At 34.0% G+C, this 19,634-nt stretch overlaps 1 protein-coding gene across 1 annotated transcript in view; it reads left to right on the top strand.

Annotated features, from left to right (window-relative positions):
• HIBCH (3-hydroxyisobutyryl-CoA hydrolase) overlaps positions 1–19,634 on the top strand; it is a 95,210-nt gene that overhangs the window by 22,923 nt on the left and 52,653 nt on the right. Inside the window, exons 3-6 of the mRNA XM_055345435.1 lie at positions 316–456; positions 2,155–2,239; positions 4,675–4,755; positions 10,876–10,928. Of these exons, the coding sequence (XP_055201410.1) occupies positions 316–456; positions 2,155–2,239; positions 4,675–4,755; positions 10,876–10,928 (360 nt within the window). The remainder of the gene's footprint in view (positions 1–315; positions 457–2,154; positions 2,240–4,674; positions 4,756–10,875; positions 10,929–19,634) is intronic.

The raw sequence follows: 19,634 nt of genomic DNA, 5'->3' as shown, positions 1-19,634 counted from the left end.
CACTAAACCACTGAGCCCCCCCAGGGATCCCCATAAATTACTTTTTAATGAAGATACATACGTTGACTTTTCAGACATAATGCTGTCCCACACCTAATAGACTACAGGATAGCGTGAAAGTAACTGTTACATGCGTTGGGAAAACAAAACAAAAATTGTTTGACTTTATTGCAATATTTCTTTTATTGTGGTGTCTGAAACTGAATCCACTCTGAGGTATACCTGTATGTGGTTTATGTTGGCTTGTGACAAAACCTTAATGAGTTTTATCCTAAAGTTATTTTTTATTTTTATTTTTATTTTTTTTTAATACAGGGAATGTCTAAGCACACAGATGCAGCAGGAGAAGTACTATTGGAAAGAAGAGGTTGTGCAGGAGTGATAACACTAAACAGACCAAAGTTCCTAAATGCACTGAATCTTAATATGATTAGGCACATTTACCCACAGCTAAAGGTTTGTAATTTCCTTAAACAAATTTTCTGGATCCTTTTAAAAGCGTATCTCAAAAGAGCATTTTTGGTATTCTCTTCTGCAGAATCTATGGGACCAGCACCCAAGCCCCATTGATTTCTTGAGTCTTCCCTATTCGATTATCCTGGAGCATTTCTAGTGGCGAGGAGTTCATGGCCTCCTGGGATAGCCCCTTCCACTTTTACATACCTCTAGGCTGGTGTGTTTTACCACTCCGCTTCTCTGACCTTTAAGCAGGGGTACTCCTTGAACCTCTTGGGATAGGAGTATATAAGTCTAATCTTACATGTGACAGCGTTTTGACAACTGTTTTTGAGCTGCTTGGCTAGCCTATTCTTAGAGAAGGCCATAAGCTTTTCTATTTTTTGTTAATAGTTTTTTTTTTCTAGATTTTATTTATTCATTCATGAGACACACAGAGAGAGAGGCAGAGACACAGGCAGAGGGAGAAGCAGGCTCCACGCAGGGAGCCCGACGTGGGACCCGATCCCGGGACCCTCAGATCACGACCCAAGCTGAAGGCAGACGCTCAACCCCTGAGCTACTCAGGCACCCATCCTAAGCTTTTCTATTTTAGAATGCATGGTGCAGTGGAAAAGCATGACTTACAGTCCAACTACTTTGTTTGAAACTTGGATTTCTGTTTATTGACTGTGTAGCCTGGCAGTGGTAATCTCTCTGTCCTTCATTTTCCTCGCTGTGAAATGGGGATGATAGTATCTCACAGGATTGCGGTGGAGATGAAGTTAAATAGTGTGCCTCACATGGTCAGCCACAGAGACTAATCCTCCCCTGGTTACCAGCTCCTTAATTTTTCATTTGATCAGTCTCTCTTCTATACTGTTGTATCTATTTGGGACACTGTATAATACATTTCTAATAAAAAGAGATAAACCAAGTGTTTCAGATTGGAATTGGACTAGAATGGAAGAAAGTAGAATCTTCTATGTTAGAATGCCATATTTCTATTATTGTAGTCCAATACTGCATTAGCTTTTTGGGCAGCCATGTCTGTCCAGCTACATCTTTCATCGTGTGTTTATATTTTTAAACTCAAGATTAAAATGTGTAGAATTTATAGAGCTCCTGTTAATTTTTCTGTCTCTGGTTAACTGAGTTTTTAGTCTATTTTTGTTTTTTAAATTTCCGTTGGTTCTTGATTCTTTCATCTTATTTATTGGCTGTCCTTACCCACCTCAAATCATTTCAAGATTTGATCACTACAAGTGGTTTCACTCAATTGCTTATCAATGTGTCAGGACAGAGCCTTATATCACCACAATAGAAAAGTTTTGCTCTATTTTTTCACCAGATTTATAAGCTTCTGTAACATATTTTTAAGCCCATACTTTTTCATCTTGGTCTCAGAGTTGTCACGACAAAGATTGCAGATGCCATCATGCAATTTGTTTTTTTTTTCCCATCATGCAATTTGGATCACAAAATGTATTCATCTAGCAACTTTGTTGAAATAGTCTCTAATTTATGTCAGAAAGGAAAATGAAGTTGGGATCCATTCTTTTGGATGTACTTTATAAAGCTTGTGCTTTATATATGTATTGATACGTATCTAGTTGTACAGATGTATATATGTATGTATATGCATATATATGCATATAGATTTTTTTTATAGTTTGTATTTATAATATGCTTTTACCATCTTCTTTTGCATTTGGATAGAATTGGGAACAAGATCCTGAAACTTTCCTGATCATTATAAAAGGAGCTGGTGGAAAGGCTTTCTGTGCTGGGGGTGATATCAGAGGTAAAAACTAATCCCCCCCAACTAATCTAAATGCTTCCTCCCCCCAGTAGACTGATAAAACTCATAGGAAATTTTTGTAATACTTCGTAATTTGCTTTCATCTTAGAATTTTTTTTGATATTGTAACTTAGCTATTGTAGCTAATATTAGAAAAATGAAAATAGCATTTTTTAAAAAAAACTACATATGTACTCTTCATATATCCTATTTTTCTTCCTGAATTATTCTAAATAAAATGTCCAGTTGTGGTAATGTCCAGTGGGAGTCCACTTTTTTACTTTAGGTTAGCTGATATTCAGCAGTTCAGTTCGTCATATAGCCTGACAATCTGGCCATGTTGAGTGACTTGTCATTCTCCAAATATGACATTTTCTGACATTTTACCTTGACTGCCTGTGCTTTTCCCCAGTTCATGATCCCAAAGCAAGAATATACTTAATAGAATTTATCCAGTTGTCAATATATTTTTATAGGTGTTTAAATAAATATGCTGAGATAGGATAAAAAGATTAATTCTCCTTTCTAATTCTTTGAGTTATTCTGTCTGTATATAGTTAACAATTAAAGACTAAAGAGAAGAAATGTTTGGTCTCAGGATCAAAGTCATGTACTTATCCCCACTGGTTGTCAGTATTTTATATATACTGAAAAACTGTTTTCATATTTTGTATTTTGTTTGTTATGGAAATGGTGGAGTCCAGGGATGGTTTTTCCTTTGGGTTTTTATTTTATGTGTATATGTGTATATATACATATATATATGTTTTTTGTATTATGTTAAAGGCAGTGCTATCGGATTGATTTATTTACCAAATTTGCAAGTTTACATAAACCGTTATATTTGGAATGGAAAGAAACAAGCTCGATTTAGGGCATAATTTTAGATATCTAGTAAATTTAAAGTCTGAATCTTAATTTTAATTTTAAATTCTGTTAGTTTTTATTCTATTTTTAATTGTTAAATTTTTCAGTTGCTTAGATAGATTTGTTAACTGAATTGTGTTTGTTTTGCCCGCAACATGAATATTTTTAAAATACTGTTTTCCAGCATGGAGCTAACCTATCTTCTGGAGTTGGGCATGTGGTCTTGTCATTTTACAGATGGGCATAGCCTTATGTATTATTTTTAGCTTCTTCTAACTGTGAACTGTTTTTGCATATAGGCCTAACTTTATGTTGATGTTTGGAAATACAGTTATAAATGACAGATTTATTTTAGTTTACATGTATAAAGGTGTGATCTTCAATTCTAGGAAATTTAGTTGTTTTAAAGATCATAGTCCAAAATGATAAGTGGGCACTTAGAAAAAAATTTATTAAATGCTATTATAAATGTCATTTAATTTTAGCTTAGCAATTGATTAGAATAAAATAAAGAGGAAATCAAAGATGACTTTTGAGGTAAAAGAGCTTTATTCCATAGGCAATATAATTCGTACTCTTGTCCTTTTAGAACTGCTAAGTAATGGTAAGGATTGACTAAGAAACAATAGATGAGGGCTTGGAGGTGGGTATATATCAGTGAAAGCCCCAGAATGACAAAAATAGACACCAAATCTTTCTTTTAAAAACCAGGAAAAGAAGTGAACATTTGAAACATTTTGAAGGCAGATATATCAAAGTTCTGAAATTAATCTAAAAATCTATAGTCAATACTTTTTATGTAACTCTTTCCCATAGAAGAAGAGATATGTTTATATTTGAATTTGAATTTGAATAGACAATAGATTGTCTCATAAGACTTAAAGACAGGAAAGACATATGAACTTGCAATATATGGAAGAGAATGGTTTGGTAGTCTTACCATTGACTGGAATAGGAGTACAGTAGATGCTCAATAAATGTTTCATGGTGAAATGAATGTGGCAGAAATATTTGAATAGATGGTATATATTTTAGAACTGTGTATGTACATGCATGCATGTGCTTATATTTCTGTTTGTATGAATAATGTACCTTGTTTTAAGACATATTACCATTGGAAATGTATATCCAACAACTGTTTATTCAGGTGCTACAGAAAAAAGTCAAAATGAATTTTGTAGCAATAAGTAAGTTCTAAATTAAGTATAACGCTTTGTAAGAAGTATTTAAGAATTTTTGCCTTTAAGTTTTGACATTGGCCCATAGATCTGGGACTAATTGTGCCTGTGGCAAGGACTGTTCAAAACCTTAATAAACCATTCTAGAGTTTCCCTAGTACTTAATATCACAATATTTTAAATTTATTCTCTTTGGCTTTATTAACTAGAAAACACTTTTTTAAAGTTTTCTTTTAATTTTTAAGTAATCCCTATGCCCAATGTAGGGCTTGAACTCACACCCTGAGATCAAGAATCTCATGCTCTACTAACTAAGCCAGACAGGTGCCCCACTAGAAAGCACTTTTTAAAAATTTCAAAAGGTTTTTAAAATTAAAAAAAATTTTTTTGTAGTGATCTCCGAAGGTGGAAAGGCAAACCAGAAGATAGCTCAAGATTTCTTTAGAGAAGAATATGTGCTGAACAATGCCATTGGTAGGTATGCTCTGAGAGCTTTGAAAATGGAATCAAGAAATAAGCTGCACAGTATTGTTAAGATGTATCAGTAGACACTTATTTACTCTTTTATATACTGTATATCAGGCATAAATAAAGCTGCTTAAACTACTCTGCTCGTTCCAGGACAATTCACACTTTAATATTAGTAAGCTGTATTTAATTACTATTTGTCCTATGACCAATATGAACACATGGATTCTGATCATATGATTGGCTTTTCTGGAAAACAAAAAACTTGGGTTTCAGTTTTCTACATAAAATAAAGTACCATTTCTTAATTCTTAAGGAACTCTGGGATGAAAGTGTCTTCATAGTTGATGTTCCAGATTTCACTGGAAGTGAAAGCAGTACTTTGATCAAACATGTGTTTCAATTATTAAATTGCAGGGGATAATATAATTATATACCCACTTTCTAGGATTAACAGACATTAATATTTTATTTTTGCTTGTTTTAAGATTTATTTGAAAGAAAAAGAATACTACAGGTTTTAAACTTTAGTCCAGTTTGTTGCTTCCTCAGTGTCATTTTTTTCTCTCCCCAGAAGCAACCATTGTTATTAATTTTTAGTGTCTTTTTTTAACTTTTTTTTAATTTTAGTGTATCTTACTAGACCATACTTAATATTTTTACTACATACTTATGAACACAAATGTTATTACTTTGTGTTTTTGAAATTGATGTAAGTAATATTTTACTGTATATATCACTCAAAGTTTTTAATAACATGAAATGTAACTGTTCCATAGTATTATGAATATCTCCTCAGGACTTATTTGTTCTACATTAATTGATATTTTATTTCAAATTTTTACTAATACAGATTGTTATGTATGTTCCCTTAGTGAATATACAATAGTTTCTCTAGAAATAATAGAAGCAGAATGGATGAATCATAGTTTATATGTCTTCAGTTGTTTCTAGATTCTAAAGTATAAGACCTTATTTTCTGTATGTCCTTTCCATCATTTTTTTGTGTTAAACTTTGCATGTCTGATATCTTATTGTGACTTTAGTTTGTATTTCATTGAATATTGGTGAAATAGAAGGTGTTTTCTTGTGTTAAATAATCATTTAGGGGGGATCCCTGGGTGGCTCAGCAGTTTAGCGCCTGCCTTTGGCCCAGGGCGCGATCCTGGAGTCCGGGGATCGAGTCCCGCGTCAGGCTCCCGGCATGGAGCCTGCTTCTCCTTCCTCCTGTGTCTCTGCCTCTCTCTCTCTCTCTCTCTCTCTCTCTCTCTCTCTCTCTCTCTCTCTCATAAATAAATAAATCTCTAAAAATAAATAAATAATCATTTAAGTTTTCTTCTCTTCCTTTCTTTGTTCATCTTTCTGTTAGATTTTTTTTTACTGATGGTGTAGGTCTTTATATGTTCTGGATTCCTTACTCAGTAGATTATACATACTGCAAGAACACTTCCCTCTGCTACTTTATCTTTTGGTATACACAAGTTTTTATTTGATGAGTTGAAATGTATCCATTGTTTTCTTATATGATTTCTGCTTTTTTGCATTTAAAAAATCCACTTAATAACACTGATGTTATTAAGATGTTCTCATATTTTCTTTTAATAGCTTCAGTGTTTTCTTTATACTTGTCTTTAATGTAGTTGGAATTGCTTTTTTGCATGTGACATCATTTAACTTTTACTTTTCAGCTAGAAAGCCAGATATGTTGTAATGCCTTTTATTGTAAAGTTCATGCCTATTTCACTGATTTTAATGATACCTTTGTCATATATCAAGTTCTTATGTGTGACCTGGTCTGTTTCTGGGCTACTTTGTTTACTGGTCTATTTATACTTATGAGACTACAATGTCAAAATTATTACAGCTTTAAGGTATGTTTCTATCTGATAGTATAAGTTGCCCTAGTTTTCTTTTAGAATTGTCTTGGCTGCTCTTGGGTTTTTGATCTTCCATATGAGTTTTTAAATTATTTTGTCTGGCTCCACAGAAGATTCCACTGAGGTTTTGATTGAATGACAATTATAGATTAATTTAGGGTGAACTACCACCTTTCATATTGAGTCCTCCCATCTATGCATATGGCATATCTCCTTATTTATGCAGACCTAAAAACTTGCAGAATGATAATTACATACCATAAAACTCATGCATTTCAAATATATAATCAGTAACTTTTAGTAAACTTGTGTAACTATCACTCTAAATCAGTTTGGAACTTTTCATCAGATTTCACTTTTTTTTTTTTTAAAGATTTTTTTATTTATTAGAGACAGACAGAGAGGGAGAGAGAGAGAGAGAGAGAGAGAGAGAGAGAAACCAGCAGAGGGAGAAGCAGGCTCCATGCAAGGAGCCCGACGTGGGACTCGATCCCGGTTCTCCAGAATCAGGCCCTGGGCCGAAGGCGGCGCTAAACCACTGAGCCACCGGGGCTGCCCAGATTTCACTTTTTATGTCCTTTAATGATATTTTATAACTTTCCCATAAAGATGTTGGTGCCTTTTTTTTATTTCTTAAAGTTTTTTCTTAGGTAGCATGCTTTTTTTTTATTATTATTAGTACATTAATGGTAATTTTACTGTTACATTTTTTGTAATTTACTATTTTTAGTATATTAAAGTGCTTTGGATTTTAAATTTGGTTCTTATATCCAACTCTGCTGAAATCTGTTATTCTAATATTTCTGTAGATTCTCTTGGCTTTTCTACATAGGCAATTATACCATCTGCACATAATTTTTTTCACCTCTATCTTTCCAGTCTTTATGTTATGATTTTTCTCATATTTTGGCTGGGAGCTCTATTAAAATATTGCATGATTATAGTGTTGTCTTATTTCTGATGTCCGTGGGAAAGCATTTAAACTTTTAATTTTTAGTGTAGTCTTTTTGTAGACACTTTTGAAAACCAAGTTACAGGTATTAGTTCTATTACAAATTTGTTAGGGGTGTTTTGTTTTGTTTTTGTTCAGTGGTAGTGGTAATCCTTATTATCTAGGGCTTGAGCATCCACTTTCTCTGGCTTTTTCTCTTCCTTTCTTGGAAGGAATTTATTGACTTCCTGGCCCAGCAGATAGTTTTCCTAGTCATATTTTGTGAAACTAATAAAGATGAGCTTTTATGCAGTTAGTCCATTTCATAAGATATGTGGGCCAGAATTTATTTCTGACTCAAATATATATTCACTACAATCACTGGCTATAGCTTCACTCAGCTATTGATTTTGAGCTTATTCTGGCACTGGTGGATTTCCTTTGTTTGGCTTTGAATTTGGAGTACATTTTTTTTTTTTTTTTTTTTTTTACCCCTGGAATTACTATGTCTTTAAAGTAGGAGTAGGGGAAAAAAGGCTATTTCTTGATTGAGCTTAGTGAGCCAGGTTGAATGGACATCTCTCACTTCTTTGAGTCTGAACTTCTGTGTATCAGATTTACTTAGAATGGCTTATTCATTTTGAAAATTTATACCAGGGCCTCTGCAGTGATGAAAATATTTCATATCTGTGCAGTCCAGTGCGATTGCCATGAGCCACCTGTGGCTAATGAGAACTTGGAATGGTGTGAGCAAGAACCTGAATTTTAAATTTTACTTAATTATAATTTCAATAGCTGCTTTTGGCTAGTGGCTACTGTATTAGTGCAGTTCTATACTAAATAAAAGGATATGAGAGAAAATCTCTAAACAGTTTAAAGAGTTTGGTAAAATATTAATATACAGAGAGAAAACCTTCAAGGTGTAATATCAATACATTGTAATGATGTATTTTGTTTAGTAAGGAATTTGACAGATTCTGGCTTTATGCCCTGCATCAGGTAGCTTCTAATATTACATAGCTGAAATATATATATATATATATATATATATATATATATATATATATATATATATATATATATAGTGATTTTATGTGTGTGTGTGTGTATATATATATATATATATATATATATATATATATATACACATACAGCTGAAATGGAGTGTGTGTGTGTATCTCCATCCCAATCAATAGAGAAATTTTTTAAAAGATTTTATTTTATTTTATTCATGAGAGATACACAGAGAGAGGCAGAGACACAGGCAGAAAGAGAAGCAGGCTCCTTGTAGGAGCCCAATGCGGACTTGATCTCAGGACCCCGAGGTCACGCCCTGAGCCAAAGGCAGACACTCAACCACTGAGCCACCCAGGTGCCCCGAGAAATTTCTTTTTTATAGTTTCTAGAGAATTATAGTATCCTATAGTTTACAGTTCAAGATTGAAGGTAATTATAGTTCAAGATTGAAGGCTATGTAAGTTCTTGCAAATATGAAATTAGAATGAAACTCTAGAGTTGTGCCTTGATGGCTTATTTGGCAAATTAGAAATACTTATAGAACTGCTAGATGGGTTGAAACTGCAGTTTTATCCTTCCACGTTGCATGGAATGTTACTCAGCTATAAAAAAGAATGAGATCTTGTCATTTGTGACAATATGGATGGACCCTGGAGGGTATTGTGCTAAATAAAATAAGTCAGAGAGGGACACCTGGGTGGCTCAGTGGTTGAGCGTCTGCCTTTGGCTCAGGGCGTGATCATGGGGTCCTGGGATCGAGTCCCACATCAGGGTCCTCATAGGGAGCCTGCTTCTCCCTCTGCCTGTGTCTCTGCCTCTCTCTCTCTGTCTCTGTGTCTCTCATGAATAAATAAATAAAATCTTAAAAAAAATAAATCAGAGAAATACAAATACTATATGATTTCACTTATATGTGGAATCTAGGAAACAAATGAATAAACAAACAGCAGAAATATACCCATAAATACAGAGAACAAACTGATGGTTGCCAGAGGGGAGGGGAGTGGAGGTAGAAGTAAATTGGGTGAAAGGGGGTGTGAACAATAGTTTTCCAGTTATGGAACGAATAACTTGCAGGAATAAAAGGGTACAGCACAGGGAATATAGTCAATGGCATTGTAATGGTGTTGTATCGTGACAGATGAGAGCTACACTGTGGTGAGCGTAACATAATGTACATAAACCTGTTGAATCACTGTGTTGTACACCTGAAACTAATGTAACATTGTATTGTTACAGTCTATAATACTGTAATCAAAAAAGGGTCTAAAACAGAAGCCAAAAAAACTGAGTTTTTATATTGGTCTTTGGTAAGGAAGTAATATTGGCAACAACAAGCAGTAACAGAAGCTCAGTGATTTACATTTTTGTTTTGTTATAAGCAACTCCCCTTCTCAGAGGAGAAAGGAAAAAAGGAAAGGAACAGAGTAAAATTTTATAGAGTTTTTTAGATGAAAGGGACTTCTGAGGCCATATATTAAATCTCGTTATTTAATTGCTGAGGAAACTTACTTATATATCCTACACATATATATGACATGCACATGACTCAGGTATGTTTAAATGTGTACGTATACCTAATGCTAGGATAAATGTTGAATTTGCATTATTGGGGTGTGTGTGTGTATCTAATGCTAGTATGTATATTGAATATAGTTGATTTGCCAGTTAATGACAAATATGAGACTAGAATCTGGGTCTTCTAACTCCCAGTCCTTACTTTTTACTGTATGCTGCACTTCTCTTTGTATCCAAATGCTTTAGACATATTGAAAACGAATTACGTTCCTTAAAAATACAACTGTGTACATAAACATCCATGGTTTAGAAAGTAAATTTTAATTATATTTTTCATAGCTGATCTATAAAAGGCTTTCATATGTTTCAAATTGAAATGTTGAGTTGTTAAATGATAAATACATGATCGGATTGTGTACAGATCAACGTTTTAAAAAGAACACATTTTACAAGCCATATATTTAGCTACTTTGATATTTTTCTTTTTTTAAAAAAAAGATTTTATTTATTTATTCATGAGAGACACAGAAAGAAAGGCAGAGACACAGGCAGAGGGAGAAGCAGGCTCCCCATGGGGAGCCCGATGTGACTTGCTCTGGGACCTGGGATTATGCCCTGAGCCAAAGGCAGATAGATGTTCAACCACTGAGCCACCCAGGCATCACTAGTTTGATATTTCTTACAAAAATTTCTTGAGGAAAATATTAAGTGTTCATGTAATGTGATATTTAGAAAAAGTGAATGTATCTTAAACATCATAATTTTCTTCTTCTTCTTCTTTAGATTCTTGCCGGAAACCATATGTTGCACTTATTCATGGAATTACAATGGGTGGAGTAAGTAGACTGTTACTCCCATCATTGATATGTGAGTTTTTTAAAAATAAGTTAATCATTGTCAATCAGAAGTGAGGCAATGAAAGTGATTTAGCAAAACTCATTGAAATGAAATCCTCTTTAGATTTTGGAGCCTTGCAGGTTTAGAATATAGCATGTGCTTGTACACTTTTAGACTATCTCCACCCAAAGGAATATGTTCTTAATTACGATATATACTATTTTAGTTTCTTGAATTAGCAAACCTTTTTAACCAACAGAACGGATTGGATTTTTTGTTACTGTTGTTACATGGAGCTCTTTTTCTACTTATAAATGAACTGATTGCTTTCAACAGATTCAGAAAAGAAACTGGAATGTTAAGGGATTTTTAGACTGAGTCTTGGGGATGTGTTTGCCTAAATTGTATCTGTTGCTCAAAATCTCACCTTAAGGAAAGTGTTTGGATACTTTATGAAGTTCTCTGAAACTACATCTCCTATCAATTGACAAATATATCTTTTATGTCTGTGTAATTACAAAGAAGTCTTTAATGATGAGAAGAAACATTTTGAGGTAATGAATGCAAAAGAAGGATACTGGGAACCCAACAAAGGAATGATATTTCATGGAGAGTAAATCAAACACTCGGAACAAAAATAATGGTCCAATATAGTTAAAGATGACTTTCTTTTATTAAAAACAAAAAATTCTCAAACCTGCAATATGTATAATCAAGATTTTACCTGAAATTACTCTTTCAGATAAAATCATTGAAAAGAGATTCACATTTAGATAAAAGCTGGTAAATTTTTCTAAATTACAAGCTTTTAAAAAAAATTTAAAAACATTTTATTTATTCATTTGACAGAGAGCACAAGCAGGGGGAGAGGGAGAAGTAGGCTCCCCACCGAGCAGGGAGCCCGAAGTGGGGCCTACTCCCAGGACCCTGGGATCATGACCTGAGCCAAAGGCAGTCTCTTAACCTACTGAACCACCCAGGTGCCCCTAAATTACAAGCTTTAAGAAAAAAAAAAAACAAAACAAAACTGTAAGTGGTCAGGCCAGATCATTGAAGTTTAATACACAAGACTAATTTTGATATGAAAGGATTGTGAACAGCCTTTTGTACTCTCAGCAGAAATTCCATCTTTTCATAGGAGCCTGAGAAGAATTATTGCCCTAGTATACTACATCTGAGGAACTGGCTGCGCCTTTTGGCCTCCATGACATGTATCAGTTGGTTATGTTTGCATACGTTCCTATGTATTTATAGTTAAGAATACTCCATTTATTTCTAAAGGGAAGACTGCGGTAAAACAAACCAAGATAATGTCTTGAGTAGAGGGAGTAAGGGTGATGCTGCTGCTTCTACTGGTCTGTTTTCTGTATTTACTTAAATGTATGAACGACTTTCAAAATAAAAATGAGAATATACTTTATGTGAGCCTTCATGAGAATCCTACCAGAGAATTGAGTCTTAGTGCCCCAAGGCAGTGGTTTTCAAGGTGTTGTTTTTACACTAGCAGTATCAGCAGCATGTAAAAATCTATTAGAATTACACATTCTGGGGCCCTAACCCAAGGTCCGAACCTAAGGGTGAGGCCCAGCAGGTTGTCTTAACAAGCCCTCCAGGTGACTCTGGGTCATGTTAAGGGTGAGACCCATGCCACAAGGCATCCAGTGTATATAATGAATTAACTTCTCTCACATCTGTCTTGTGTTTCTATAATGATACCAGTTATGTACCATCCTTGGGAAAATTGTCAAAATAGTCAAATCATGAGAAGTCCCTCAATGAGCCAAGTTCTTTTATATTACATGTTATCAGTCCCCTCTTCCCTCCAAAAATTCCAACGATCTCTGTGTGTCTTTTCTCCCATTAGGTCTACCCATGTATATGCCTCACATATACTTTATATGTAATTGATTCTTAAAGACTGAAGTTCTAACTTATTTTTTTTGACAGTCTTAAATACGACTATGATTAGATGTGATTTCTTACTCCATTGACTTCTGCATTCAATCTGTACTCCAAATTTGAGATTTATACTTTATTGTTACTTATTATGAAATATGCCTAAATATATTAGATGGTCTATAAGGGCAAAGGCTATCACATCCTCTTTTTTTTTTACTCTCTCATAACTACATTATGTATTTATTAAAACAATTCCACTCTATATAATGAACATTTTGTGTAGCCTTTGAAAGTGTAAAATTTACAGACTTGAAGTGAACCAGTTCTCTCTCTTTTTTTGTAATGATATTTTGAATGTATCTTGGTTTTGAAGGCTAACTTTCATCTTTTCATGTCTCATTTCAAACTGTGCTTAATCTAAGACTCTTAGTGTACTGTTTCTTTTGAAAATATAATCCTCTGGATATTGGCATTCAACCTTGGCTGCATTTTAGAATCACCTGGGAGACTTAAAAGTCCCAGGGCCCAGGCTTACTCACCTCACAGAACTATTAAAACAGGTGCTGGAATGGGACCCAGGTATTTTCAAAGCTCTTTGTTGATCCCACTGTGTAGCTAAGGGGTTATGAATTGTTGATCTACTAGTGATTCTGAGCTAGAGTGTGGTTCAGTGTTTCCTGTGGACCTTTTTCAGAATCCCCTGAAATCACCTATTTTCACAGGTTAACTTGTATCTGACTCACTTGGAGGGCTTGTTAAAATGCAGACTCCTCCCACCTTCATTCCAGTTTAGTCAGTTTGAAGTGTAGTCCAAGAATTTGCAATTCTAACAAGTTCCTGGAGGCTGCCTGCTGGTGATAGTGGGGGGACCTTACCTTAGGAACCACTATCAGGTGTTAAGAACATGTAGTTTATTATTCAAAAGCCTTTATTTTCAGAATTGTTAGTAGAATTTTAGTATTATATAAAATTGTTTAATATAAATATATTTTAAATCCTAGTACGGAAGTATAGAACAAGATACAGCAAATATGGTTTAAGGTGTACAAATAGTAACTGTTTTTATCTTGATACTGATCAATAAATTGTTTCTTATATTTTAAGAAGGAATTGTGTTAGGAAACCTTGAGCAGTCCAAAAAATGGCACCACGGAGCTTGTTTTTTTTTTTTTTCCCTATCCAGGAAAATAACAGTTTTGCCATCTTTTGTTATCTATCATAAAGAGTAAGTAGCACAGAACTTGGTAGAAGGGATGGCTATATTCCATTATGTTTCAGATTTCAAAAATTTGTACATTTAATTACTCAATAATTTGGTTTTTGGTAAAATAAAAATGAATGTTTCTGAGTGCTTCTTCATTTGGTTGATCAAAATTATTTAAGGTTATGTCATTCCAGTGTTTCTGCAAGAGAAAAATTTTTTATGAATAAAAATGTGAAAGAATATCTCATTCTGTTCCCAGAAAGATAGATTTTTCTTTTCTCTTTTATTTTTAAATATCTGAATTCATATTTTCTAAAGTTAATGTATATAGAAAGACAAATACTTAAAAATTGATATTAATTTTAAGTAGATATATACAACAGAACAATTTTTAAATTTTTATTCTGTATGTGTAAAACCACCCTTATCTCCCTCTCAACTGAATTGGATTTAAAGAACTTTCAAATTTTTTTCTCCCTTCCTTCCTTCTCCTTTTCTTCCTTAGTTCTTTTCTCTTCTCTGCCTACAATGCGTTTTATAATAGACATAAATGGTCCCTCAAGCAACCTCAGAATATGGGTGCAATATGGTATTGTTGTGTTTCTCAACGTGTCCTAACATGGTGCTAGCAAAAGGTTTTGTGATCAAAATAATGGAAAATTTAAAGTTTTAAGGCATACTTTAGAAAGGACTATGTTCTAATGAATAGAGAAGTGGGCATTGGAGTGGGAATAGTAAGTCAATAGACAATACCCATGTGACTTGGTGGGACACATGCCAGCCACATGGAAAATTGACTAGTGCTCCATTACTGAATCAGATTAAATTTAACCACTGATGAATGTCATTGAGACATGTCATTTTTTAATGAGAAGAATTAACAGTCCTCAAAGATTGAATTATATTAATGTATTGCAAAGGTCTGTGAGATAAAAGTTACATCTTCAGTTTTAATAAGTATTCTGTTTTAGTGACAATTGAACAGGTGACATTTTAAGAAACCATTTTTTATTATAACACTAATTTTTTTGTAATACTATTTAGTTAAGAGAGACCTTAACTGAGACCTTATGAAAGAAGAGATGCAGTGATTTTATTTGCTAAGTTAGAGAAGATTTTTTAAAGAGACTTTTGAGTTCAGCTTACTTTGGTATATTTCTTCCTCCAAAATCATTTAAATCTCTTGATTTAAAAAAAAAATAGAGTACTCTTTAATGTGTTTACACTATATAATGAAAACATGGAGACATGCATGGGCTATGCCTTTTTTTTTCTTTTTTTTTTTTTTAAAGCGTGCATGTGCAGAAAGAGAAGGGGCAGTGGGAGAACCTTAAGTGGACTCCATGCCCAGGTCAGAGCCCAACATGGGGTTTGATTCTCATGACCCTGAGATTATGTCCTGAGCAAAAATCAAGAGTCAGTGCTCAACCAACTGAGCCATACACGTGCCATTTTTAAATGGAAAATCCAAGAAGCTTTCAAAAGATCAAATATGAAGTCATTAACAAAGCCTGGAAAAAGGCTAATAAATGTGCTAAGCTACACTCTCTCTCTCTGAAAGAATGATATTAGAACCAGCCTTTGTCCAGTGAGTGGGAATATTTTTATGATAGATGTAAGAGTCATAATTATTATTATGATTAGACGTGATGTTTAATGTTCTTTTTCTTCAGGTTTATTGAAGTATTACTGAGAAGTAAAGTTGTAGTATATTTAAAGTGTGCGATGTGATGATTGGATATAGGATTGGATATAGGAGTACATTGTGAAAAGACTCCTGCTTCAGATCTTATTCATTTTATAACTGAAAGTCTGGACCCTTTTACCAATCTCTTCATATTTTCCCCATTCCTCCAGTCCCTAGCAACCACTTTTCTACTATTTCTATGAGTTAGACTTTTTTTTAAAAAAAAAAATGTTCCACATTTAAGTGATATCATTCAGTATTTGTCTTTTTCTGTTTGGCTCATTTCACTTAGTATAATGCTCTCTAGGCTTCAACCATGTTGTCAAAAATAGCGGAATTCGTTCTTTTTAAGTCTGAATAGTATTTCATTATATATATAATATATACACACACATACACAAACCACATTTTCTTTATGCATTTGTCTATGAGTTATATCTTGACTATTGTGAATAATGCTGCAGTGAGCACAGGAGTATAGATAACTCTCAGGGATAATGATTTTATTTCCTTTGGCTATATGTCCAGAAGTGAAATTGCTGGATCATATGGTAGTTCTATTTTTAACTTCTCAAGGAACCCCTCTGCTATTTTCCTTGGTGGCTGTACCCCTGTGCATTCACACCAACGATGTACTAGGGTTCCCTTTTCCTTGTATCCTTGCTAGCATTAATTATCCCTTGTCTTTTTGATGATAGACATTATAACAGGTGTGAGATGATATTTCAGTGTGATATTGATTTGTATTTTCCTGAAATTACTGATATTGAATGCCTTTTTGTGTACCTGTAGGCCATTTTGTATGTCATCTTTGGAAAAATGCTCCTTCAGTTTTTTAAATTAGATTGTTGATTTTTTTTTTTTTTTTGCTGTTAGGTTGTAGGGGTTCCTTATATATTTTGGGTATGAACCCCCTATTGGATATATGGTTTGCAAATATTTTCTTCCAGCCCATAGGTTGTCTTTTCATTTTCTTGGTGGTTTCCTTTGCTGAGAAGCAGCTTTTAGTTTGAGTATTTCACTCATTTATTTTGCTTTCGTTGCCTTTGCTTTTGGTGTCACATCTAAAAAATCTTTGCCAAGATCAGTATCAAGGAGTTTACCCATGTTTTCTTCCAGGAGTTTTATGGTTTCAGATCTTACATTTTTAAATCCATTTTGAGTTAATTTTTGTGTATGCTGTAAGATAGGGGCCCAGTTTCATTTTTTTTTTCTATTTGGCTATCCAGTTTTCCCAGCACCTTTTATTGTGACTGTTCTTTCTTCATGTATATTTTTGGCTCCTTTGTTGAAAATTAATTGATCATATATGTGTCTGTATTTCTGGGTTCTCTATTCTCCATTTGACCTATGTGGCTGTTTTTACAGTATTGTAGTGTTTTGATCACTACAGCTTAGTAATATAGTTTGAAATCAGGAAGGGTGATGTCTCCATCATTTCCTTCTTTCTCAAGTTTACTTTGGCTGTTGAGGGTTTTTTGTGGTTCTTTAAGATTGTTCTATTTCTTTAAGATTCTTCTAAAGTTTAAGATTGTTCTATTTTTGTGAAAAATGCCATCAGAATTTTGATAGGGATTGCATTGTGTCTGTCCATTGCTTTGGATAGTATGGACATTTTAACAATATTCTTCCAATCCATGAGCACAGAACAATATTCCATTTATTTGTGTCTTAATTCCTTTTGCTAATGTCCTACAGTTTTCAGTGTATAGATCTTGTGGCTTCTTGGTTAAACTTATTTCTAGGTATTTTATTCTTTTTGTTCTTAATGGGATTGTTTTCTTCTCATTCTGAAAGTTTGCTATTATGTAGAATAAACACAACTGACTTTTATGTATCAATTTTGTATCCTGAAACTTTATGGAATTATTTTATTCTAACAACCTTTTTGGAGGGAGGAGTCTTTAGGGTTTTCTAAATATAGTATTGTGTCATTTTTAAACACAATTTTATTCCTTTCTAGTTTGGATGCCTTTTATTTATTTTTCTTGCCTAATTGCTTGGGTTAAGACTTCTAATACTGTGATAAGTAAAAAGTGGCAAGAGTGGATATCCTTGTCTTGTCCCTGATCTTAGAGGAAAAGCTTTGAGCTTTTCTCTGTGGAGTATGATGTTAACTTTGGGTTTGTCATGTATGACTTTATTATGTTGAGGTGCATTCCATCTATACCTAATTTGTTGAGGGTTTTTATCATGAAACAGTGTTGAATTATATCAAAATGCTTTTTCTGTATCTATTGAAGTGATCATTTTTAGATTTTTATCTATGGAGTTCATATGATTTTTATCCTTCATTTTGTTAATGTGGTATATCATATTGATTGATTTGCACGTTTTGAACTATCCTTGAATCTCAGGAATAAACCCTACTGGATCGTGGTATCTGATTCTTTTAATGTAATATTGATTTAAGTTTGCTTATATTTTGTTGAGGATTTTTGCACTGTTCATCAAAAGTATTGACTTGTAATTTTCATTTCTTGTAGCATCCTCTTTTTTTTTTCTTGTAGCTTTCTTTCTTTTTTTTTTTTATTTATTTATGATAGTCCCACACACACACACACACACACACACACAGAGAGAGAGAGAGAGAGAGAGAGAGAGAGAGAGGCAGAGACACAGGCAGAGGGAGAAGCAGGCTCCATGCACCGGGAGCCTGACGTGGGATTCGATCCGGGCTCTCCAGGATCGCGCCCTGGGCCAAAGGCAGGCGCCAAACCGCTGCGCCACTCAGGGATCCCTCTTGTAGCTTTCTTATAATGATACTCATTGCTAAGTCTGCTTGTATACATCAAAGTGACCTGATTTCAGATACATGACTATAACTCATATACAAATTGGGCTCTGTTTTTAAAAATTCAATTTACTTAACATATAGCATATTATTAGTTTCAAGATAGAATTTAGTGATTTATTAGTTGATTATAACACTCACTGCTCATTATGTCAAATGCCCTCCTTAAAGCCCATCATCCAATTACCCCATCTCTCTATCTATTTCTTCTCCAGAAACCCTCAATTTGTTTTCTATAGTTAAGAGTCTCTTATGGTTTCCTCCTCTCTCTGTTTTTATTTTTCCTTCCCTTTTTCTGTGTTCATCTGTTTTCCTGTGTTCCTGTGTTCATAAATTCCATGTATGAGTGAAATCATGGTATTTGTCTTCCTCTTACTTATTTCACTTAGCATGATACCCTCTAGTTCCATCTACACCATTGCAAGTGGCAAGAATTCATTCTTTGTGATGGCTGAATAATATTCCATTACACACACACACACACACACACACACACACCACATCTTCTTAATCCATTCATTTGTTTATAGACATCTGGGCTCTTATATTTTAGCTATTGTGAACATTGAGGTGTGTGTGCCCCTTAGAATCACTATTTTTGTACTCTTTGGATGATCACCTAGTGGGCTCTTTGATTCTTACTTGTCTTTCATGGGTTTAAAGTAGAAGCTGCCAGCTGAAGGTGTGAGGAAATTAGCTTGAAGTTGATGTGCAAAGATAAAGGATGATTATCAGGACTAAAGAAAGGTACTGCAGTGCAGTTGCCCTGGGAAGTAAAAATAAAAGGAACTATATTGACAGATGAACTTGTCTACAGAAAAAGCAGTAAAATATACTAAGAGTGGGAAAATAAAAAGAAAAGAGAATATGAAAAAGAGCCTCCTTCAAGACTGAAATATTAGTAAGACTGCAGGAGCTGTGAAAGGAAGAATTAGAGAGGAAATTTCCATTGGATTTCTAAGTGTTTAGAATATGTGTGTATTTGCATTCATTTTGTCTGTGTTCACTGTTGAATTTTTTCCAAGTGTGGATGGTTATATTTCTTGATAGAGAGGGTTAGGGTCTCCCCCTCTTCTGATAGGTATTCTCTCTGTGATTTCCTTGTGCTTTAGCAGGAGAGA

Source organism: Nyctereutes procyonoides, unplaced genomic scaffold (genome assembly GCF_905146905.1).
Source record: "Nyctereutes procyonoides isolate TBG_1078 unplaced genomic scaffold, NYPRO_anot_genome, whole genome shotgun sequence".
Classification (NCBI taxonomy): Eukaryota; Metazoa; Chordata; class Mammalia; order Carnivora; family Canidae; genus Nyctereutes; species Nyctereutes procyonoides.
The sequence above is the reverse complement of the archived record's forward strand: the minus strand, read 5'-3'. Positions and strand labels throughout refer to the sequence as shown.